Here is a 24163-nt window from a genome sequence, read left to right on the forward strand (position 1 = left end):
GCAGCTCCCAGAAGCTACTGAGGTAACATATGTCATTCAGCTTTGAATAATAAGCTGAAAATCACGTAAATAATATCCAGCAGTAAGAACAAAAGACTATGCCTCTTTATGCCAATGTGTTCAACGTCTTCATTGTGACCACATTACTGCTTCTGGGTTGTGCTACCATGATACGAACAACCAAGCAATGAGGACAGACATTTCATTCCTCTTTTATACCTGCTGGAGCTTGAATAATTCTATAATATCCACAGCTTGCTTCCCAAGAGTGCTCTTCAGCATACTGACTTTTTATCACCTTTTAAACTGAACCACATAAAATAGCCAGTTAAGCTGGCAAAGAGACAACTGAAAGGCAGTTCCACACCAGGAGGTATGATTTATCTTGCCCACTGGGAAAGAACATTATGAGGCATCTTTAGGTTCTCAAAAGCTCAGCTGTCCATAGGGGTTTTCAGAGAATTAACAGTATTTTATCGGTTTTCCTTCAAAGACTGACCCAGGCTGAACCTCTGCATAATAGAAGAGAGAAACTGCTCTTTTGGCAGAGATGATCCCATCGGCATAAGATGAAGACACCTGTGGCTTATTTGCACACTCAGCTTTTAGTGTCTCCCATAATTGAAAAACTTTCTGCAGAACATGGATCTTAATATAAAACTCTGGCCCAGAAACAGCACCTATATTTAGAAGACAAAGGGTACATATGTTCTTTCTAAGATGTATTTTTTGTCAGTGAGAGGGCAAAAGATAGAAAATACCAAGCTGAGCCACTTTAAGGACTATATTCTATACAGTTTATTAAATGCGATTACTGTTTTAGAAATAAAGTTTAGGGCATTATTAAAACATATGAGACTAACCCAACAGGCTCAGATAGGCTTAGAAGTCAAAGAACTCTCTCACAGAGTAAGTAGGGCACATTTTAGGTAGTGCAATGCTGAAATTACCAGCCAAACATCATGCTAAGAAGAGTCTTAGAAGGGAAAATGTGTTTGATTGCTCATTTTCCATTTGCCTTCTGTATGGTGACATGTGATAGGAGATGAGTATGAGCAGAGAACTTTTCCAGGTGCTAGGGATTTGTAAGAAGTGTTTAGAAAAAAAATAAATCTCAGATCATGGAAGGTTATTGTGCATGCTTCTGGCCAAGTCATGTAGGTTCAGCACACAACATGCAACACCAACTTCCTTTAGAGCATTAAAATCAAGAAGGGCCACTTGATGAATCGCATTTCAGGGATGTACAAAGTACACCTATCACAGAGGGAGAAGCTGAAAAGAATTCCCTCCTTCCTCCACCAAGAAAAGACCCCACAGTTGCTAAAGTGTCACTAAAAAAAAAGTAATCAGGAACATGAGATCTGGACAATCAAGCAGAGAGCATTTTACATTCAAACCTACCTGCAAATCCACCAGAAGGAATAAATCAAGACTGAGTAGTCAGAGTTAGGGCTGATGTTCTCTCCTTAACTCAGGATTTTTGCACCTTTTTATCTTTTCCCATTACAGTTTAAACCAGTTACTCTTTCTGTTAAGTGTATTTTTAATGACCATGATAAGTATGATTGAAACCTGGAAGTAGAGAGCCAACACTTCACTGTGCACCTCCCAACCAGCACAGCTCTATCAGCGTGCACTGGATCTTCAGTCACAGCATTTGCCTCCATCTGCTTTGCTCCACATGCTATTGACAGCAGTCCTTCCTCAAAGTCCTTCAGGAAAAATGCTCTGGAACACACAGATCCCAACATCTGGACAGGCCAGCAGATGAAGATGTATCAGCAGACACGTGCCAGTCTTTGGATATGTAACCAAACTATATTACCCATAGTTAGAATGATTAAGTCTTCAGTTCCTTTAAAAAAAAAAAATCACTAAGTCTTTAGCTCCTTTAAAAAATAATTCTGAAGCCAAAACGTCTGAGCACAATTCAGACTGAGGAGGTCTTGGACTCCACTCTGAGGTACACAGCTATAAGGTACACAGTTGCATTTAGTTTCCTTTAAAGAGGAGCTTTCATAGAAGGTTAAAGAACGTTTACAATGCAGTCATTCTTCCAGCACTCACTGGAAGTACCCATGTGCCTATACACCCTCATTCACTCTTTCAAAAACAGCACTGAGGACAAGTTTCAACCCATACCTTCCCCTCACTGTCAGCTTCCCTAAAAAGTACCTGAAAGACTCCTTGTTACCATTTCTGGTGGTCGCTGGTGCTATTCAACAGCACACCTCTCAGTCACTTACCAGCCAGCTAGGACAAACACAGCTGATTGCACACAAGCTTATTTTTGTATTTCTCCAAAGAAAATTAAAGTCTCTCCTTCACATTCAGCCTTGTTGAGGGTATAAACTTTCACAGGTATGGTTTGCCAGCGCATACTAGTTGGGTGCTTAACACATATAGCCTGGGTACAAGGGAATCATTGGTGGCAGAAAAAAAAATAATTAAGGGAATAGTCAGTTCATTTTAGAGGCCATAAATTCCACTGACTTCTGTGAACTGTGAACTCCATAAGTACTTCACAGCTAACTAAGCTATGCTGAAAGATCATTTACCATATGAAACCATGACTGTGAGTACAAACTATTTACTATTTGTGGTTAAAAACCCACGCGTATCTCTCTCGGGCTACCCTGGCTTTGATTTCCTGCCAGAGCTATTCAGGTAATCCAATAAAGACCAAAGCTTCTGGATTCAAGTTCTGAAAGGTTGATCTCAAATAGCTAGAGCACAGTAAACACACAGGGGTTGGTCTTATTATGCATGGGAGGTACAAGATGCAGGGAAACAGCTAATTCCAGCCAGTGGGTTCTGAATTCAAAGGGACTTAAGTTTTTCAAGTCAAAAGAACAGAGCTTCTGTTTGTTTTGTTTGTTTTTAAAGCCTTGGAAAGAACGCAATGGCTTTTGCACAGCCCTGCAGACAGCCACATTAAGCTCGGGTGGGAGCATAGATAAACAGAAGACAGTGCAGACTACGATCAGGTCATGTTTCAGCCCAGAGATTTCAAGTCCAGAATGAAGGCATTAGAATTTCCCCACCTCCACCCCAAGCAGTATTTTATTTGATGGGATAGATCCAGTTAACATCGCTACAATACCACCTGCAGGAACCAAAGAGCGGAAAACCCACCATAAGCTGAGGCCCAAGAGCAGTCTTAGCAAGACTTAAGACTGAAGAAAGCTGTGACCCTGCCAGGGGTGGTAGCACCATACTTCCAGACAAGGTTGGTTGCGTTCATGCAGAGGACATCAAGACACCCGATCCGGAGAGCCCCTTCCCAGCAGGTCACAAGGCAGGCAGGCAGACAGCAAGAGGCAGCAAGGATGCAGACCAAGCACCAACATGACAGAAAGGAATCCAATGCAAGGCTGACAAAAGTCCCAACAAGAACAGCAGAGAAGAAGGGACAGCAGCTTTATGCACATGTATTTCTGGGAAAACAATGCAAGATAGTCACTGATCGCATGAGCCAAAGGCAATGGGCTCTCCCTGTTCCAGCTGGAACCAACACCTTCCCTTTACTGGAGTTCCCCTGAAGGAGCACTGTCCTTCACACCAGGTGAGTTGTCTGATAGCCCTAATTATACCCTATATTTAACCAAGCTACAAAACCACAAAATGCAGACCACCTACTCTTTGTGGCTTTGCCATGGACCCCTGTGAGGGAAGAAACACCGGCTATCTTGGAGAACATCAGCAACTACGGCCCATGAGGAATTCAGACAGTGAAATGGTTCTAGGAGGGCCCTGCTCACAGAGCCTGCAGGACATGGATGGGATGATTTGGACACACACAGAACAAACAAAACAGCAAAAGGTTTTGAAACAGAATGAAATAGATCTTAGTGATTATGTCTGGTCCTTTAGGGAAGTTTTTTTTTAAACTTGCTGCATTCTGACTTTCAGTGCAAGGATAAAAGGAGAAGCTGCGCACAGATCTGACAGGCAGTGAAGTAACTCTTCAGGACAGGTCACCAATACCAGCCAGGATCTTTCAACTAATTAAAAATCCTATGAATGAGCTAAAAGCTTGTGGCAGGTCAGTATCGGTGGTTTTGGGCACATGCTGTTACGGCCAGTCAAGACAAGCAGAACAGCAGTAGGGCTCAAGGGAAGCCAAAAGCTGAATTAAGACAAACAGTCCCGACTGAAAAGCTGCTAGATTGGTTCTCTTTACTTCTAGAAAATGGTTTCTTGTGATAGAAGAACTCCTATACTACATTTGAAGTGCAAGGTTATTTCTGCATTTGAGCAGCACTCAGTTCAAGCTGTTCTCAAGTGTGGACTTTGAGTTGAAGCTGCTGTGAGGTGGCTTTTCCAAGGCATAGGTGCCTGTAACCTTCACAATGTGCCCCAGAAGCCTCTAGAAGGTTGATACTGCTCCTTGAGTCTGCACCAGAGTCAAAACGGATTTTAATTTTAACCCTTGGCAGGAGGGAATGGGGTGGGAGGTGCAGAGGGAAGGAATGTGAAGAAATAAAAGGCACTGGCCTGGGATAAACAGTGCAGGGATGAAGGGAGTGGTTGGGAGTGGAGAAGGGGTTGAGCAAGAAGGACCTTTTTTTCCAGTACCTGTTCCATTTGCGGGCGCTGTTACCAGTATGTCCGTGCACTGTCCGAGGGCTTAAGCTGCCAGCTCATATGGCTGCTACTGTCCATGGCAGCCAAATACAACTGTGATGACGCAAGAAAGAGAGAGAAAAAGAGAGTGCAGCCTCAACGTGCATGAAAAACACAGTGCAAGCAAGTGAAACGCTGTGGTGTGTGTCAGCGACAAGGTGGGCTCTACAACCCTAAGGGAATATCCCTGTGGCAAGAAGGAGAAAACAGAAGGAATGAGAGAAGGAAAAAACACAAACAAACAAACAAAAAGCCAGGAAAAGTAACGGACAAACAATGCAGCAGGATCATCACATCTTAGTTTTCACCATCTGTTCACAGAAAGCTAAATGGAATAGGTCAGCTCTGTTCATCCACTGACACAACCTACTTGGACGGTTATCCCCCTCTCCTCCCTCCCAAAAAGAGGCAGGGACATGTGCATTGGTATTCCCTTTTCAACTCTCTCCTCCCACAGACAATTTGCTATGAAAAGTTACGATTTCTTCTGCCTCAGTACAGTCTCAGCCACCTGCTATGGAGAGCTGTGAACACAAAAATCCCAGAAAAGCTTTTTCCCGTTGCCTGCCAACATGAGAGCAGACAGTATTTTATTTCTCTCTGCTGTCTGTCTACTACAACCCTCCAAAAATCACATTTTTCCTATAGTCTGCTCCCTGTCTTGTCTAGGGAGAAGCTCCTTTGTCTATAGGTGCAGTGCTGCACTCTCCTCCCCAGCTCCTGTGCTACCCTATAGCGCACACTGATGGCTGCCAAGTCAAGTTACTCTGAAAAAACTTATTTTTATCTCCTCCCAGAAACAAGCTTAAGGCACCAGGACTCAGATCCCCCCTCAGGTTATTAACACAAATAGCTACTGAAGAACCAAGGAACTTCTTGCCTCGCTACAGCCCCTGTGGAAAGGAGTGTGCTTTCTCTGAAGCAGAAGAGCTGTAGGGCAAGGGGAAGCAGGATATTGAAGGAACATAAGCCTTGGCAGTACCAGGGGGACAGTGCCCTTCTGCCACAGGAAATGCCAGTGGTACAGCGTGTGCCACACTGCACTGGTGCAGCACATGAGCTCTTCTCCTGAGGACCATCTTGTTGCTGAGAGCTGATGATGATGCCACCAGAGCTCACGGTCGGAGTACCAGGGGTCAGGAAACCTCTTTGTGAAGGGTGAAAGAGGTTTGGCCAAGGACAGAGACAAGGATCAACTCTCCACATTTCCACTTTCTCTACAGCAAGATGAACTGGTCCTCTTGAAGTGAAACCATGAATGTGATGTCCTCTTTTCCACCACAGTTCCTACTCCTCCAGCCTCCTCTTCCTCCCCTTCCCACGAATTTGAGCCATGCACCACAGAGTGTATTTTTTTTTACCTATACCTGAAGACTGGTTGATCATTAGACATGCTACCACTCATCCTCTGTAATCACACCACCAAGTTTGTGAACTGCTGTGGCATGTTCTCAAAATTCTCCTGTAAGTAAGGTTTACAGGATCCAGCGAAGGATGAGATTCGTCTAGTTCTTACACAGACATGAAGGCAAGTCCATGTTTTATCCAGCACACAGAAATGGCTATCAGGCCACTCCAAATACCAAAACCTTCCATGAAAGTTTCCTTTTTTTCCTCCATAGGAAATTAAATACAAAAATAGATTTTAAAGAAAGTAAAAACAGTTGTGAAAGAAAGATTTAAAAAAAAATCTCAACCAAAAAAAAAAAAGAATACAGGTTTCATCCTACCATCTCTTTAGGGCAGATTAAGGAGAGAGGTTCAGCAATAACTCTGAATTTACAGTTTTAACAAGTTTCTTTTTAAACTTGAGGAACCAATGCCACAGATAGCAAGTACACTGCATGCAAGTGAACCATCCTGCTGAAGTCACCCATCAAGATACTCATGCACTTCAGTGGTGGCAGGACTGGGCCCATAGGATTATCAGTGTTAATTGATTTTTATTCTTTTTATGTGCAATGTCCAAAGTAGCATAGCAGGGCTTCATTCTCCATGGCAGGTGAGACATGGCTTGTCTAGTCAAGTTGCTGCCATTTATGGGCCAGATCCTGTGTTTGGCTGCACAATCAGCTCCCTTGGGAGTACACAGGAGTGGCAAACGTGTGTTCCCCAAAGTTGCTGAAGCAGAGAGGAGCAGTAAAGAAAGACTTACTGAGGGAGGTGGGGACTCCCGGCCAATGAGCGGGGTATTCTCGCAACGGGGGTTCTGGAAATTTGCATTCTGGCTCCTGGGAAAGGAAGACACACATGGTAACAGGAGGCATGTGCCATGCTTCTCTGGGGAAGGTCTCTGATGGTTACATGGGACAGAGCATCTGCACCCCCAGAACTACTGTATCAGGTCAGTGTCCCTCAAAGCTTTTCCTGCAGGCCAGGTGGGTCCCCCTTTTTCAGACAAGGGCACAAAACTATAATTTTCCTCAGAGAGAGCACTATTTTTACATTCTTACTCAGAAGGGCCCACACTGAATCATGTCAAGTGATTTAAAAATAGGTCTGTGTGAAAATCTGCCTCCCTGCAGCATCAGACCTGCCAAGCTGCAGAAATGGAGATAAAACGAGGACAAAGTCTCAGGGGATGAACGAAATGATGTGGTAGCCCCCAAAAAAGATGGGCCCTGATGGTAGTCCAAGTGTGATCAGGGTTAGGCACTTCTGGAGAAACCTCTGAAGATCCCACCTGGACTAGGTAGCTCCAAACTGCAACAGCTGCCAGAGCTGACTGCAAATACTGTAGGAAGACATAGCCCACAGGTTTTGTCTTGGCTCTCAGCCTCCTGGGAGGCTTAAAATCTTCTGGCAAGACTACTCTGTCTGAAGAATTAAGTCTTCTGGTGATCAGATTCATTGTGTAATAAGGAGCCCAGACAATACTTTCCTACTTCTTTTCTCTAGACAGATTTCTAAATCCTGGAGGATGAAGCTGTTCACATTTTGGAGCACGCTGTCTAATAAAACTCTTTCTACTGCAGCACTATCAAGCCATTCCCTTCTCCCAGTGGATGCCAATCATCAGAAAACATGTCATTTTGCCATTTGACACTTTGGACAAAATCCTTCATCGCTTTCTACTGCTCGTTCAGAAGTTCCAACCTTGCAGCACTTGTGACAACAGAAATCAGGATGAGTAATGTGGACAAGCTTGTTTTCGGGATACTCACATGTACTCCGTGACGGGAGCATTGCTGACTGTGTGTGCTGCTGCTGGAATGCTGGTCTCACTGCCATAACTACTCCCACAGCTATAGAGGCTGGGCATGTGCACTCTGTACAGATTATCGTGTGTCTGTCTACTCCCTTGAGCAGCTGATTCTTCTTCCCCATCATCATCTGAGCCTCTGCAAGAAGGAGAAAAAGTTCCTCCTAGAACCCTACAATTACCCCCCACATGTGGGGTTTGCAGGAAACCATGGTAATCCTAGGAACCTCCCAACCATCTTCCACACCTCCACGTTCACACCCATTTGGGATGCCTCAGGGTGGCAGTGTCAAACACAGCCTACACCACAGTGACTCAGACCTCCCACAGATCCCATCTGGACCTGTACACTGCGTGATCCCCTACAGCCTCCCTTCTGTCAGGGCTTGGCAGAGAGCACAGTTCTGCAACTGCCCAGTGGCACAACCAAGGGAGGGACACACATCCCAAAACGTACAGCACTAAAAAAACCTCAACGAACAATAAGAAAGAGAGGCAGTGGGGATGTAGTGCCATACACCCCACAGAAAGTACCCTTGAGAACTGCAGTCTCTGTCCTTCCATTTCTTGTAGACATGTCCAAAGAACTTGTGTAAGGATAAGTCTCTGTAGACTTCTCTGAACTCCCATTCTGGTTAAAAAAGGTCTGCTTCAGCTTCTAGCAAAACCACAGAAGTATTTATAGAACTAAGTTGCAAAATTTGTGTCTAAGGGCTTTATCCTTTCAAACATGCCAGGATTTTAAATCAACTTCAATACAGAGCAGAACTGTTTGCCAGCTGGTTCCTTCCCTCTCTCCCATGGTATTCTCTTGCCCGTCCTATACAATACACACTGCTAACTTATCTCCCTAATTATGGGGTGAAGCATCAAGGTTTGAAATATATTTTATACATGCTTGTCAAAGCCAGTAAAAGGTTCTACAGCATGGGCATCACTAGAACATCCCACACATCACCTGCAGCTTCTGTACCACATGGTGGCAGTGAAGATCGGGGAATTGCAGCCTGTACAATCTCTTAGAGGCAATAAAGCATGACATTCTCCACCTCCCAGAGGGAGGCAGAGGGAGAAATGGTGCTCCAGGGAATGCAAGAGGGAACCCTTCCATTCACAGCAGCAGCCTGAGCCTGCTGGGGTTGGCAGGGCAGGCAGCAGCCCAAAGGGAAGGCAGCACAAGAGATGCCACTGGGTAAACCTTTCTCCTTCAAACAGGCAGACTGCCATGCTCTTCTTGGTAAGGTCTCTGCAGCAGCTGCATGTGGAAGAGGTGAGGAAACCAGCCATTTTGTCAAGTGCTACTCTGACGCACTTCCCAAGGCCACTTCTCTGTGGGCACTGCAGGCTTGGCTGGCTCTGACTTCCTGCTATTGTTCAGGACATTCCATTTTACTTTGAACCTTGAGCCTGGGCTTAGAGCACGAAAATCACGTTTCAGGACCAAAGCAGAGAATTTGCTGCAGTCTGCTGCTCTTCTGCGAGAACAGAAAACTCAGAGCTCTTTTAACAGCTGCACGTGGGGCAGCAGCCAGTCAGTGAAGCAAAGGTTTGCTAAAGACTTATAGATCAACCTGGTTACCATCATTAATACTAGTTCAAATTTGCAAGTGTCTCACCTGCCCATACCATTGCCAACAACAGTTGGTTTCCATTATCTATGCAAAGTCGCCCCAGCTTGAGTGAAGTTAAAAAGGCAAGTGTAAACTGCTTCTTATTTCAGTTCTCCTCCCCATACTAGAACAAATGCCTCAAAGCAATGCGAGAGAATAGGAATTTTACAGAGATGGCAATAGCTCAAGCATTACCTCTATATTACAGCTATAATCATTCATCTCTGACTTGACTCATAGTCCTACGGTGGACTGAATACTCTGCACACAGAATATTCCAGTGCAATAAGGTTCAGATGTTAGTATTAACCACAGCCAGAGCAAAAGGCAACAATTTTTTTTTTCTTTTAGACCTGTGCTTATAAATCCTCATCCCTCACACTCCTGGGATCATATGGGAATGAGCTCCATATGCTCACGGGCACAAATCCAACAGCCAGTCTTCATTGGGAAAGAGCTTTACAATGCTACAGGATCTAAACCCTCTCTATACCTCTTATTCTGCCAAGTGTGTGGGACGCTGCAGACAATGGAACTGAACATGAGGGCTGTGACAAAGGAGAAGAGAACCAGGTAGATGAGGCCTTCCACTCCATCGTAGCAGAAGCCTGTCAAAGCCTGGACATAATCCTGCAGAGAGAAAGGAGCAGTTTCCTGATCATTACACAGTTAACACTGAGTTCTAACTCAAAAGTCCTTCTCCAGACTACATTCTCTGAAACAACTTATAGAGATTGGAGTCCCTTTTCCAGAGCATATTTCTATTTTAATTTCAGGGACCTTAAGTATTTTTCATAACTGATCTAACCTTTATTTCCCCTCACAAAACCCAGCTTGGATTTAGACGTGGAAATATTTTCAACCCCACACAATAAGACTTTAAGGGAGGGGGGGGGGAAAAAAAGCCAAGGCAAACTTATCCACCCAGCTGAAGACACCATATTTTTCATTAGGCCTTTCAGCTCCCTGTGTCCCATGCCCAAGAACACAAGCATGGACTATCTGTGTATCTGCCTTTAGAGACACAGCTGGAACAACAGCTAGGCCATGCTATCCTGCAGCTCCAAGGCACTGTACTCCATGGGAAAGGCAACAAGTTATGTGCTATAGACAAAAAAAAAATGCCCCTAAAACCTTATGGCTCCAATTTGTAGATGTATAAAGCCACATTATCTACTTTCCTATACTGATCTTTAAGCAGAAAGCTAACTTGATCCAAATTCCCATTCCCCTTTCTGCTGGAATCAATCAGTAAAAAGCTGTTGTAAACTGTTCTGGCACACTAGAGATTTGAAACTCTGAAATAATCAGTAGGTTACAGGCTATACACCCCCTTTGTTCTTTCTCAGCTCAAGCCCAGTTATTGAGTACTCACCAAATGCAGACTCCGACAGTCCACTAAAGCTGTCAGCTGCTGCAAGTTGATCTCTGTTGAATTCAAAACCTCCTGGATCCGAGTAAGATACTCCTGTAAGGAACAAGCTATTGATTACTGCAAGGGAATGGCTTAGCAGGAGCTGGTCTTGGGTTCTGTACGAGGTTGAGGGAAGCCAGGAAGAGCAAACTTGAGGAGAGTTACCTTGGAGGTGGGGTGCTCTCTGGTCGCTGACCTCATGAGTTCCATAACGTCATCCTGCATTTCTACCAGAGCCTTGTGACTTCCTGACAGCTTCTGCTCAACACAAAACATGCAATGTTTCAGCAGTTCAGGCCACATGCACCGAAAGATCCCCTGGAAAAAGACTGAAATCCTATTTCCCAAATATTGAAGCATGAATGGTACAAGTCAAAGTTGTCTCAACTGACAAGGATTCAGCTGTGAAAGGGTTAAGCCTGAGTTTTACCAAACTGGAAGAAGTACAGACAGAAAGATGAGGGGAGGGAAGAACCAAAAGGAAAGGAAAAAAACCAAACAAAGAACAAAACACATACACAAACTATACACACAGCTGGGGCTGGCTCTAGGACAGAGGGGAAGGAGAAAGAAAAGACATAAAGCCCTCGAGTTCTCACCACAGAATACAGCTGGATTTCTTTACTAAATCAGGTGGATGAGAAAGACTTAATGTTAACACCAGAAGTTGTTTGTATTAGGGTGCAGCCTTCACATCCCATTAAAGCATCCACGAGAATTTCACATGCAATAGCATGTCAGAGAGTACATGGAGCAACCAGAAATGCAACAGATAGCGACAGTGCATCATACCACAGCCTGGAGTGTTCCTAACCCACCCTTTAAAACAGAGGAAGACAAACTTAAAAAAATCCTAAATATAAATGGTGAAGTAGCTGGGGCCTGCCAAATGGTGGGTGGTGTGGGCTCATCTGGCCTCTGATACATACGACCAAGTTTGGGATGGGCCCAGGTGCTGTTCTTCAGCCCCCTCACAAAAGAATAATGACTCACATTTATACTTCAGGAAAAATCCTTTGGATGTTGAAAGGTTTGTAAGAGGCATATGTGAAAACCACTCATTCAACCCACAGAAGTGGCTGCATTTTGGGAGTGGAGTGTTGCCACTGTTTAACCCAAAAGAACTTTCAAGAAGAGATTCAAAGCAGGAAGCAGCAGTTTCCCACCCTGGCATTAATTGTGGGTGCTCTGTCTCCACGCTGCTGCTCTTAGACAAGCACCATATAAACAGAGGTACCACAACAAAAGCCATAGTCCTCACCACATCACACACAGGTCCCTCTGAGGGGGCATCCTGGACCTGAAGCTGTGCAGATAGTGATGAAGTTGGAAAAATCTCCTCACTAAATCACAGTGCCACCTCCTGCACAGCTGGGAAGGAGCTGCCAAAGCTTTACCAACAGTTTGAGTGCTCCTTAAAGCCAACAATCTGCAACTTGCTGCATGCTGGCATCAACAGCACTTCACCTATACCCTGCAGGATGACAAGACCCAGGGGTGAAGGGAGTTAGGGTGCTTACACTCACCTGCTGGAAAGGGTTGGGGTATCCAGCACTACAGGTCATGTAATAGCGCAGAATATCTATTAAGACACAAGAGAAGAAAGTCAGGCCAGAGACGTGGTTCCAGCTTTGCAGTATTTTACAACTGCCACGAGGGAGGTGTTCAGTTCTGAAAGCAATGCACAAAATGAAAACGCAATATAAATGGAATCACTTCCCTCTCTCCATGTAGGACTACAGTGCATAGATGGCATTAGAGAAAGGGATGTAAACTGCCTTTGGGGACAAAAGAAAGATTTGTTTCCTTTCTGTTTGTTTTGTTTTTTAAGCCAGTGAAAGGCAGTGGGGCTGCTCCACTTAAAAACTTAGATAAAACATAAAAATTTTTATTCAGAAGTCAGCACTATCCACTGTATAAACTTAAGACAAGACATCGGTCTAGGATAAATCCAACTACGGTACAGTGGAGACATACTCATAAATTTCCAGATAGAACTGATACTGTGCTCTTCCAGCAGCATCATTTATTTCCAGGCTTGAAGACAGTGTTGTGTTCCTCTTCATTCAGATGTGTGTGAAACCAGCCTGGCGCCCTCGTGAGCCCTCTACATAACTACATCAACTGCCAGCACACACAAATTACAAATATCAGGCTTTCCCCTGCCACTCTCAATAATACTACCAAGGGAGGGAGCTCTGAAAGACTTGATCATCCAAATACCTTTAGATTATTTCTCAAACATTTACAGTTCCTCTTCAGATGAATATGGGTGTGCCAGCTCAGCAAAATCAAGGGTGAGCTTTAGCTCGGTAAGGACTACAAAAGCCCCAAAACACACATACCCTCTGCATTCCCTCTCCACCGGCATCTTTTCCTCCATTCTTTTTAATCTTCTGTCTGTGACTTCCAGTAACACATACTCCAGGCTGCAAAGCTATTGTGATGAGTCCCAGCTCAGAAATCAGCAAAAGGCACAGCCAGAAGTGAGGGGAGCCGTGAAGGAAGCAGACCTGACTGTATCCTGACTCTGCTGTGCTTCCCATAAATATTGAATGCACCTTTCGGCAAACCAACACGCTGGAGACCAAGTGGTACAACACAGACTGTCAGCTCCTGCACGCTGGCAATGCAACCTGACAGCTGTTATTTATAATTCATTAGCCTACTTTGGGGCAGCTTCTGCCAGCTGCTCCATCTCCCTCCCACCGACTCCTTCTCTGGGATGACTTATATTGCCCCAGCCAAGCCTCTAAACAGCAATTAGCAAATTCTGGGCAGATAGGAGGGCAGTAAGAGCTGCTCTGTGCCTCACTTTGGGCTGACCACAGAAGAGACTGTCTGCTACTGCTGAGCCAAGGAAAGTGCTGCTCCTCCCCAGCTCATAAATCTCATTCAATGGCTATGGGAAAATGGATTAAAACACACCTGCACTGAGAGAACAGCATAGCAACAGCAACCCACAGCATCACACATGGTGACCCAAAGGAGCTGTGATCTTGTCACCAATTTAGTTTAAACCAACAAAACATTAATAGTTTCTCCTGGGCTCCCACAGTGGTATCAAGTTTACATCACCTTTGTAAGTGCAGTAAGTTGCATGACATACTGCTAATGCAGAGCCCTAGAAATATTTCTTGAGGGCCTTCTGGATCATCCCTGGTGGGCAGATTAGAGATGAGAGTTCCTGATATCATAGTTTGCAGCTTGTAAGCCCAGGATAAAGATTGCTGGTTACAAGTGAAGCAAAAAGCAGTACAGTGAAATAAGTGCTTGCCTTGCTTCACCCTGGAAGGCAGGATCAACAAGGATTCACTATGGTAGCACTGGCTTTGCTGCTGACAAGTGTGACACTCCATACATAAAACATGCTTCCCAAAATGACAATGCCATCAGGAGCAGCTTTCCTCTGCACTGAACCCAGTGTGCTACAAGCTGTGGTGCTTTAAAGCTCAGGCGACAATAGGCAGGGAAGCTGCCTTAAAGTGCTCTTGTGCTGCAAAGCCTGGAAATTAAGGACAGTGTCCCCTGCCTCCACAACACCAGGGAAAGAGCAGGAGGCACTTTCACGGGTTTTAAGCCTGGTGGAGGCTATCCTGTACATCACCAAATCTCACATTTCTGACCTGAAAACGGCTACGCTAACCCATCACTTGCACTTTGCTAAAACAGCTCCAGGCAATTTCTTTCTATAATTATCTTCCTGATGCATTTTCCTCTCAAGGAAAATTCCTGAAGGTTGATTTGATTTTTGAAGCTGGCCTTTAGGTGATCTAGTTTATAGCAGAAGGGTTAGGCAGGGTCACACCTGCAGCTGCCCATGCCTGCTGTTGCCAGCAACAATCCTCATGACCCACTCTTGGTACAAAGGTAATGTGGGAGCAGAAGGCAAGGAAGGGAACTACCTAAAATGCTTTAGTTTTGCAAAGTCTGTTTTTCCTAGAAAGGAAAGTAGAGCTGCCTACTAAAGACAGCTTCAGCTGCTAGAACTACTTACTGGTTCTGCGACTGTGGAGACTTACTACTCACTTCAAAGCCCAGCCAAAATGCAAAAATGGCATTAAGCACCCGCCAAAAGGCAGTGAGAGGGTCTGTAGAAAGCAATCAGAAAAAAAATGCTAGCTCAAAAAAAAAAAAAAAATCCCCATACCTAGAACAGCTTTTCACAGCCCTTCATCTCTACTTGAGCATTCTCCAAGCAGTTTGCATTTTACATAGACACCCAGAGGAGGTTGTCCCTGTGGGTTCAATCAGAGAAAGCTGAAGAATATCACCTGTGATGTCAAAGGAGGGTGACTCTTTTGGCTGGAGTTTCTTGCCCAGGTAACATGTCCTCCCCAAGGAGTTTTGTTTCCCTAAGGCACCAGCCTGACAGCAAAGGGAAGTATCTGCATAACATTTACATTTCTCTCATATATCCTACTCTTGTATTGGTGAAAGCAGAGAGCTTGTAGCCACCCTACTTGCCCTCCACTCAGAGCCTTCTGCTAATCAGGAGTCCAACAAAACCACACAAGAAAACAGCTTCCCAATGCCACCATCAGCTCAGCAGGATCCTTGAGAGTGCTTCTGTGGCAAACTCTTTTCTGCAGCGTTCTCTGAGCTCAGGTAAGTGTGCAGACACCACATGCCTCACACAAGGTTTTGTCCTGATCTTACTTCTAGTGAGGAAACTGAGGTGGTGGTGGTGGTGTCAATCCTCTGGTTCATTCAGCTCTGGGCTTCTAAGATGAGAGTGAATCAGTGAGAGGCCAGTCAGGAGGCTGGCCATGACCAGAACACTCCCTGCTTATATCTGAGCATCCAACCTGGCCAGCTTGGCTGGACCAGAGGTAAAAGGCTCCATTATCCCCCCCCTGAGGTTTACAGCTCCCTCAGATGAAGTGAGTGGCTGTTCACCATGCAGATTTCTGGTGGGAGAATCTGGAGAAAACTCTTCCTGTTGTTTAGACAGATTGTGCCTTTTTATTTAATTTTATGCAATAAGTCATCTGATAATAGCATTATATCAATGAAAAAGAATGGGACTAGAAGATGGCCTCCTGCTTTGAAAATAAACATCTTGGCTGCACCAAGTCTTTTTAGAAGCAGCAGGAGCCGATTATACAGCCACTGTTCAACTCCATTGGCTTTATCTCAGTTAATGAATACAGGGTGAGTTAGTCACATACATCAGCCTCTTCTGCAAAATTATTTAAGTATTTCCTTCTCCAGGAAACCTGCATTAAGGTTCTTTGCCTCCTTCTTCTGCCCCCCCATCATTTTTTTAACGCAGCACATTTTATTATCTGCAAAACAAGAACATCTCCTCTCTAGCTAAAAACATGACAATAATAATGCACTTAATCAGATTATTCTCAGCTCCATTAATTCCATTTAGATTTGAAAACAGCAATTAATGCATAAACAAGAATATTAACATACTAGTTGCTCAGTATTCAACACAGTTATTTTTCTGTGAAAACTACAACCACCACCAACAAAAAAACCATTGCAAATATCGATGACTCAGTCCCAGTGTTAATGGCAGAGCATAGGGAATCTTACAATACATTGTATTTAACAACACCAACTAAAAACAATGATTAAAGAGAAAAATTGACCCAGCACTACCAAGCTTCTTAGGATTACTTGTTGGTTCTTATATCCTTAAAATCAAACGGCAGTACCTAGCCTAGTATGACAGACCCCAGCACTGACCAAAAGCAGATACCTCTTTGGCTAGACTCTCAGACCAACTTCAGCTAAAGTGATTCCCAAGCCAAGTGTGATTCCTACATATATGTTAACTCCCCATGGATTCTTCTTCCATGGTCTACCAGAGCTCCTCCACCCACTCACGCTCCCCTTTTTAGTCACTTCTTTTCTGAACTGAAAAATTCACAGTTGGGTACCCTGTGGTGAAACTTGCTGGAGCAATCAAAGTGTTTCTGCCTCACGTGTCTATACTGGTGTTAATGTTGGAGAACATAATCCAAAAAGCAGAGAGAGCAAACCAGAGAATATGAAGAGTCCATGCACTGGAACCAGGAGCCTTCAAACAGGGCATCTTCCTCCTAGAGGACAGCATCAATGCTGGCTCCCAGATGCCTGCCCTGTCTCCTTGAGCTCATCACTCTGGTTGTATACATGGCTCAACTGATCCACAAAGCAGTTGCTACAATTTACAGCCAGGGACATTCAGGATCACCAACACTTATTCCAGACTTTTAAAGATTTTTCTAAGGAGCCATTATTGGGATTAAAGTGCCACTGAGCAGTGCCATACTTCACTCCTCATGTCGTGATTTTCCTTCCTCCTCATAAGGGCTCCAACAGTGGAGACCAAAAGCTATTTCTGCAGCTTCCTGATCATAAACTATGACACAGCAGTGAAAACCCACATGGGAAAGGCAGAGGATTCGATCATCGCCCAACCAGCTGCCTGGTGTGATGGCAGGCTCGGGAGTTAGACTGATATCCTTCTGGAAAAAGGGAAAAACACGAACGCTCAACGGCTGCCTCACAGCAGGGAGCTGACACACCAGCCACCCACGGAGGGGCCACCCTTCCAACTCCAGCCTGTGGCAACACCTGCTCTTCCTCCTCTTCACCGTTTTGCTCAGACCCATTCACTGTTATTTATGGAGCCCTAACAACTGTTCTAGCCGGCGGTGCTGCCAGAGCAGAGCCTGATTTCACCCGGGGGAGCTGCCTGTCCCTGTCCGTGCCGGGGAAGCGGGAGGAGGGGCGGAACGTCAGTCCTGTGGGCCTCCAAATGAACGACACTGATTAACGAAAACTGCAGGAGCCAAGCAGACAAGGACAACTGAAACGGAGAAGGAGCACAAAGGGGCCTTTCTTCAGTTTCCCAGGGTCAACCTGACTGTTACCAAACACGCTCCAGAGCTGATCTGGGTTACCAAATTATCACAGCCCATAGCTGGCATCAGCATCAGATGTTTCCCCTTGGCCTCACTGACCCATTTGCCTCCTTGAACAACCAGGAAACCAGCTTGGCACCTGAAGCCACGTCTTTGTCACCTTCACAGCCAAGACAGGATTTTCATCTTGTGCAGTGTTAAACACTCATTCTCTTCCCTCACTACATCTCTGTTACAAAGAGAGCTGCCTGGCTCTATCATCTCCTTCCCAGGAAATAAGGTATTCCAAAAATAAGATGTAGGGTGGCAATATCAATCTGTACATACTCTTTTATTCTACATTCTGCCTCCAGACATAGATGCTTCTTATTGTTTCCAATCCCTGCATCCACAGCCATAGCTACATACCTAATTTCCTACCAGATGCACAGAGAGAGACAGCATTTGGCTAAACACATAGCCATACACTCAACCTTCTGCACACACGGCAAAGATTTTCTGATTCCACTAAATAAGAACCAGGAAAAATGCAAGTGGCTCCTTTTGCAAATCAGTGTCATTGCTTATTTGTGTTTTATCATACACAGAACTAGATAAAGGAACCATCAGGGGAGAGAAGATAGGGAAAAAAAAGTTAACTTTCTTAACTAAGAAGCAAACTGAGTCCTAAAAATACTTTTCTTTTTAGAACTTACAGTATCTCTGCTGGCAGGCACCAAGCCACCTTTTTGTTAAGCAATGGTTCTGAGTGCCACTTTTGCCCTCCTGAGGTTCAAATTAGAGGCACCCCTAATCTCACCAGCCACTTCAGTCTAAATTAGGAAAAACAAACCCCAAATCCATCAGTGCTTCAGCTGGATGCCACTGTGTTGCAGGTATATTATCTTAAGTGGAACAGGATTAGCAAAGTGGTCAAAATACCGCACTTATAACAGAAAGGGAAATTCATACTTCTTTGTGGCAGTTTCCATTCATTTACTCTTTCAATTAGCTCTAGAGAAGCTACTATTTATAGCCACTATTAAGATAAAAGCTTACATGTTTTTGTTGATAACAGATACAAAAATAAGCATTCTAGATTCAAGAATATAGACCTCAGAGCAAGTTTTAAAAATGACAACTCAAACTGCACACTGCTCTTGCCACAATTCTGTCACTTAGAAAGGAGAACGAGAGTCAAGAGTGCTACATTTAATGCAAAATAATCCAGGGACTTCAGTTATTCCATCTTATTGGTTATTTCCATTTAAAGGTCAAGGCAGAAGAAAAATTCTGAAGGTTTTTCTGAGGCATATGTCTATACTTCTGACCAGGGTATAAATGCCTCTTTGGAAAAAACACTATTTCCAGAGCTCCACACGTATTGTTTTCCCACTGTATGCCAGCTCCTCTGTTTCAAACACAGCCTCAAATTCTCAGCCACTGCCATGCTCCCATGTGACAGCTGGAGCTGCAGAACCCTGTTCCAAAGCCAGTCCCAGCACTTACCAGGACTGAGCACTGCATTCTCTTCAACCACTTTGGAGATATAAGCATCAGGGTTGATACAGAAGTCACTGGAGCCCTGGATACGTGGAAGACAAAAGGGAAAAGGAATATCAAAGCACACTAGTATCAAAGAGCAGTTGAGCCAGGTTAGCATCAGAGAACCTTCTATTCTAGGGGTGTTTCAGATGTTGAGGTCTCTCGTCGCCACCCCCACCAGCACTGCTTTACACAAGCACAGCAGTGCTGGAGTACAAGCTACCACACCACACCAAGGAGCAGCTCTGTACCTTTCCTAGATGGAAATTGCTAGGACAGTTACTTAGAACAGGATATGCTATAAAACTGGCACAGCACAACATTAATCTCGTGTCTGCTAAACCTGCGGCAAAGAGTGGACGGGACTTGGATGAGAGCCACTTACCACAGCGACAGCCAGCTCCAGGCCCAGGGATCCCCAGCTGACAATCAGGGCAAACACCCCAAGCAAGCACACCCTGTGGGAGACAGACAGATGGCAGATGTAGCAGACCTGATTTCAAGCAGTTCCTTTCACAAGATGTATTATTTGGAGTCCAAAACAGTTACCGAACCCAAGAAATTATCAACCACTGACTGTATCTTTAGATAAATATTCCTGTTTTAAATGCCATGGACAGCAGCAACCAGAGAGGTTCATGTCCAGCTATTGGTTCCCACATTGCCTGCCCTGAGTCTGCAGGGGAAAGGGGGAGAGTGTGGAAGCAAAGTATTGCCCTACTTCTAGCAGGGAAACCAAAGGCACAAAGATATTGGGGTGGCTGTAGGGGAGGCAGATTGGCAGGTGGGTGACCCATCACTTTCCCTGTTCCCTTTCTGGACTTTATTTTCCAGGTCCAAAGGTAATCAAAGAAAGATATTCTATATAAAGAATATATTCTATATATTCTTATATATATATATATTCTATATAAAGAAAATCTCACTAACCCATACTGATTCAAAATTGGACAAATCTCTCCCGTGTCTACAATAAATGAGGTTTCTTGGTGTAAGCACTACATGGCTACAGACAGCATGAGGAAACATTCATCCCCTGTTAGGACACCTGACTTTGGTTCCAAGCTGATGCACCTGAATAGCACCTAAGAAACCCACATAGCTCCAGGAAAGACAGTCACCTGCAGGCAAACAGTTCACAGCAACAGTTTAGGTCCCTACCACTGCCATGTGAGTCCATCTTCGCACAGATTTAAGGTTTTGTTCTGACAGCTGGACCTCATTACTGACAGAAAGGGTGGGAAGTGTCTGCTATCAAGCAGACAGAAGGCAGAGAGATGACAGAGCAGTGGTCTTGGTGACATTCAGCTGGCACACACTGGTGGAAAAGACTTTTGCACTTCCCCAACCAGCACATTAGCTCTTCACCCTTGCTGTCAGTATGAGTGGTAGAGATATTCAGGCAATAGTGCTCCTCAACTCCCTCAGGTACAGGGATGCAGACTAATAAGCAGTTTCATTTTATGTGTCTCTGTCTTCAAAGTAAAGGGCTTGCTCTCTTAGGGATGCTTTTTCCCCCCTCAGGCTTTGAAACATAAGTAGATTCCTTCCCACCCACACCCTAAACAATACAAAAATCTGTTCATAACCAAGATATTCTTTATTCAAACCTAGTGCAAGCATCTCTGTGAGGAAGGGACATACCTTTTTTCTGCTACATTTCTCTCACTGAATACTAGAGCTTTAAAAAATAAACTTCTGGGCCTCCATTAAAAAAAAAATTTCTATCCCTCAGTTTACCAACTTATTTTAATTCCAAGTAATCCCTATTCTGTGAATGGATCTGTGGCTTATCTTGCAGAACTAAGGGAGCTTCACCAGACTGACATCTGTGCTGCACTCTGAAATAAGACACTAAAGACTTTATTATGCCTTTTCCAAATGGACACAAAAATTATCAGCCATGGATCAGCAAGGTTCTGAGGTTTTATGACATAAGGACAACACAGCTTGGTGCCTCCAGCTGAGCATGTTAATCAATAAGACACATTTGTTGTTTTACTTTAAATGAAGATGACTGGGTCAGTAACTGATTGCTTGGCTAAAAGATCTAAAACTGGCATTTCACCATCTTGCCTGGCTGTGATACACTTGCTTCTTTATGCCATGTGCTCCCTTTGGGGAATGCCTTCATATGAACTTCTGGCTAACAGGGAATGAGATTCTAATTTAAACCCTGGGTTTGCCATCTGTGTGTGCACTTGGACTTTTGTCTCTATAACCTGCCAGGTATGAAATCATCTGGCAAATAATAAAATTGAATACACACTCCAATTATTAATGGCATCACCACATACCAGGATAAACTCTTGGCCGTGTCAGTTGTCAAACTGTCACTGTGTTTATGATACCAGTGTCTTTGCCAAATATGCCAAGCTACACCAAGCTACAAGATGGGGAGGGGAATGGTTTTTCCTTGTAATAGGGCATTTTCAGTGCTTTTTAGATATAGTCATGCATTAATATTGCAGTACCATGGCAACAAGACTCCTCCTCATAACTGTAAACCATTGCTTGTTCTCAGTTTAACATTTCTCCAGGTGTGACAGCCCGAGGTAAACAAGAGCAGATCGTGACACAGAAGGCATGCTACCAGGTTGTGTAGACACATGCAATGCTCATCATCAATTAACAAACACCTTCCCAACTGGAGAGAATCAAAGGGAGATTTTTAAAGCCTGTAATTTTAAGGGAGGATGTTCACAGTAAATGGAAGCTACCAATGCCACCCAGTGGAAAGCAGACCGTGCAGATGAGTTCCTCATCTTTGATGAGAAAGCAATGGACACCAGAACCACTGCCTTTTACAGCTCAAGAACCTTCCTGTGAACATCTTGTGTACGTAGCCCTAATCCTGTCCACAGAGCTGCACTCCACAGAGTTCCTCCACTCCGAGAGGCAAATTTAAAATGTTCAGTTTCAGATGTTCTTGATATCAACTGACAACAGGCAGAGGTTCACACTGGCTGGCACTTGCATTCAGCTGGCTTTCCTTATGCCCTGTGCCCAGGTCAGGACTTACCCCATAAGAATGGCCCTGGAGTTTCTAATGAGCCCAAAGAGCACCAGCAAACATATCAGGACATGAAACAGGAGCAGGCCCAGGTATCCCAGCCATCTGCAGAAAACAAAAACACAGTCTGCAAAGGAAAACTGGTGTATAAAAAGCACAGAACAAGAAGCTAGTGTGATTTATGAGGAAAACATGGCCCTTGTTTTCTTCTAGTAAAAATCACCACTAATGACTAACCTTCAGAGAGCTCTGGCTATTTGTAGGGTCTGGAGTTGAGGCAGGTAGAAGCATTTATACAACACACCCATCATACACAGTTGTTGAGAAATGAGACTGCTAGTCTTGTTCACACAATAGTGTGAAGTTATATGCAACTGGTCACCATTAGAAGAAGAAAAGGCATTGTAGCTTCTTGAACTTCCGAGACATTTGTTAGGAAATGCTTCGGTTATTTATTCCACATGTGTGGGTAGAGGTTTTCTGTTGTGGAATATAGCTGATGCAATCTTTTATTAAATATGTTTAATAAAAAGGAATGTTAGGGTGCAGTGTTAACTTATGGAACTAGTGCAGTTTTCTACTCTGTTTAGTTAATCTGTTCTATAACCATGTTTTTTCCCCCCCATGGTTTGTATGCTAGAACACAAACTACAGATTTTGTACATTGAGAATAAGTTTCTCTTCAGCTGGTTGTAAACACAGTTTAGAAAAAAAAGCTGTTGTGCATTTTGATTTAAAGTGGATTCAGTTTTGCTGTAAAATGAATCAGCTGCGGGGGCCAAGAGCATCTGCAGTGACATACAGAGCCTCTGGCTCAGCCACCCAGAACATGCACATAATTTTTGCAGAACAGGCCAAAGCAGATTCTACAACCACTGCACTACAGCACTACTACTGTGACACACCTGTACCAGTCATAGAGGTCAATCTGAATCGCCAGCTCCTCCAGAGACACCTCTTCATTCTTCCAAAAGGGGATCTCAGTTGTTTGCCTGACCAGATCATCCAAGAGACTCTGCAGTTTCTGGACAACATGCAGGTAGTCTGTCTGCTTCGTGAACATCTCCTCCAGCACTAGCAAGTTGGGTTCCACTGTTTGGTTCAGGGCCACTGCAGTATCCAGCACCTGGAGTATGGGAAAGAAAAAAGAGGGGGAAAAAAAGAAAAATATTGAAGGACAGGAAGTCAAGGAAGTTAAAGGGAAGTCATTCTTACTAGCAAGTCATGGACAGCTTCCAGATTATCAGTCCTCTACATTAATAGGCTCAGACTGCTTACCCTTCAAAAGCAACTTAAAAGCATCTGTAATGGAGATTGTTTGCAAGTAGCCCAGTGATGGTACTTTAGCTGAACACATATTCACATTTTGCAGCCATCAGGGTTGCAGTGTGATACTGTGGAAGTAGAGGTAGCACAGGAACAACTGATGGTACTGAAAGGCAACATTTTACTAAGAGATTTGTCTGCTTTGGCCTGCCTCCTCTTCCTGTTGTGGAAGAGAGCTGATCAGAAGCTGTTTTTAAACCTAGCAAAGAGAAGACTTCATTTAACAAGCTGTGTTTGCTTTGATATTTTTAGAAGAGCTGAAGAAATCACCGCGCCATTAATGGAAACGTTAGCACATGTATAAGCCCAGATACGAACGAAAAACAGGAAGAGACACGGGCGCAGCCAGACTGGAGAGGAGAGGTGCTGAGCAAGTCTGCTCATTCCCACCCTGCCCATATCTGCTGCCACCCCTCCCGGTGCTCACCCGGTCCTGGACACCGGCCACGGTGCGGTTCGCGTGGCGCAGCGAGTACGTCAGCCGGTGGATGCCGTCGCTGGTCTCCCCATTCCCATAGAATCCCACAGCAATCCCAGCACTGCGGAGAGAGAAAGCAAGAAAGGGGAGAGTTAAAGCTAACA

General features: G+C 44.4%; 1 protein-coding gene across 2 annotated transcripts in view; it reads right to left on the reverse strand.

Annotated features, from left to right (window-relative positions):
• TTYH3 (tweety family member 3) overlaps window positions 1-24163 on the reverse strand; it is a 75647-nt gene that overhangs the window by 6525 nt on the left and 44959 nt on the right. The window contains exons 3-14 of one of the 2 annotated variants that reach the window (XM_027738470.2): window positions 24009-24120; window positions 23161-23381; window positions 22265-22360; window positions 19628-19700; window positions 19207-19282; window positions 12382-12437; window positions 11021-11113; window positions 10817-10909; window positions 9935-10071; window positions 7794-7970; window positions 6785-6860; window positions 4582-4683 (exon numbers count right to left, since the gene is read on the reverse strand). In XM_027738470.2, coding sequence (XP_027594271.1) covers window positions 4603-4683; window positions 6785-6860; window positions 7794-7970; window positions 9935-10071; window positions 10817-10909; window positions 11021-11113; window positions 12382-12437; window positions 19207-19282; window positions 19628-19700; window positions 22265-22360; window positions 23161-23381; window positions 24009-24120 — 1291 coding nt within the window. In that variant the 3' untranslated portion in view covers window positions 4582-4602. The remainder of the gene's footprint in view (window positions 1-4581; window positions 4684-6784; window positions 6861-7793; window positions 7971-9934; window positions 10072-10816; window positions 10910-11020; window positions 11114-12381; window positions 12438-19206; window positions 19283-19627; window positions 19701-22264; window positions 22361-23160; window positions 23382-24008; window positions 24121-24163) is intronic. The other variant, XM_027738471.2, reaches the window with a different exon arrangement.

This window comes from Pipra filicauda, unplaced genomic scaffold, assembly GCF_003945595.2.
Source record: "Pipra filicauda isolate LSUMZ 115617 unplaced genomic scaffold, ASM394559v2 scaffold31_size4109673_pilon, whole genome shotgun sequence".
Classification (NCBI taxonomy): Eukaryota; Metazoa; Chordata; class Aves; order Passeriformes; family Pipridae; genus Pipra; species Pipra filicauda.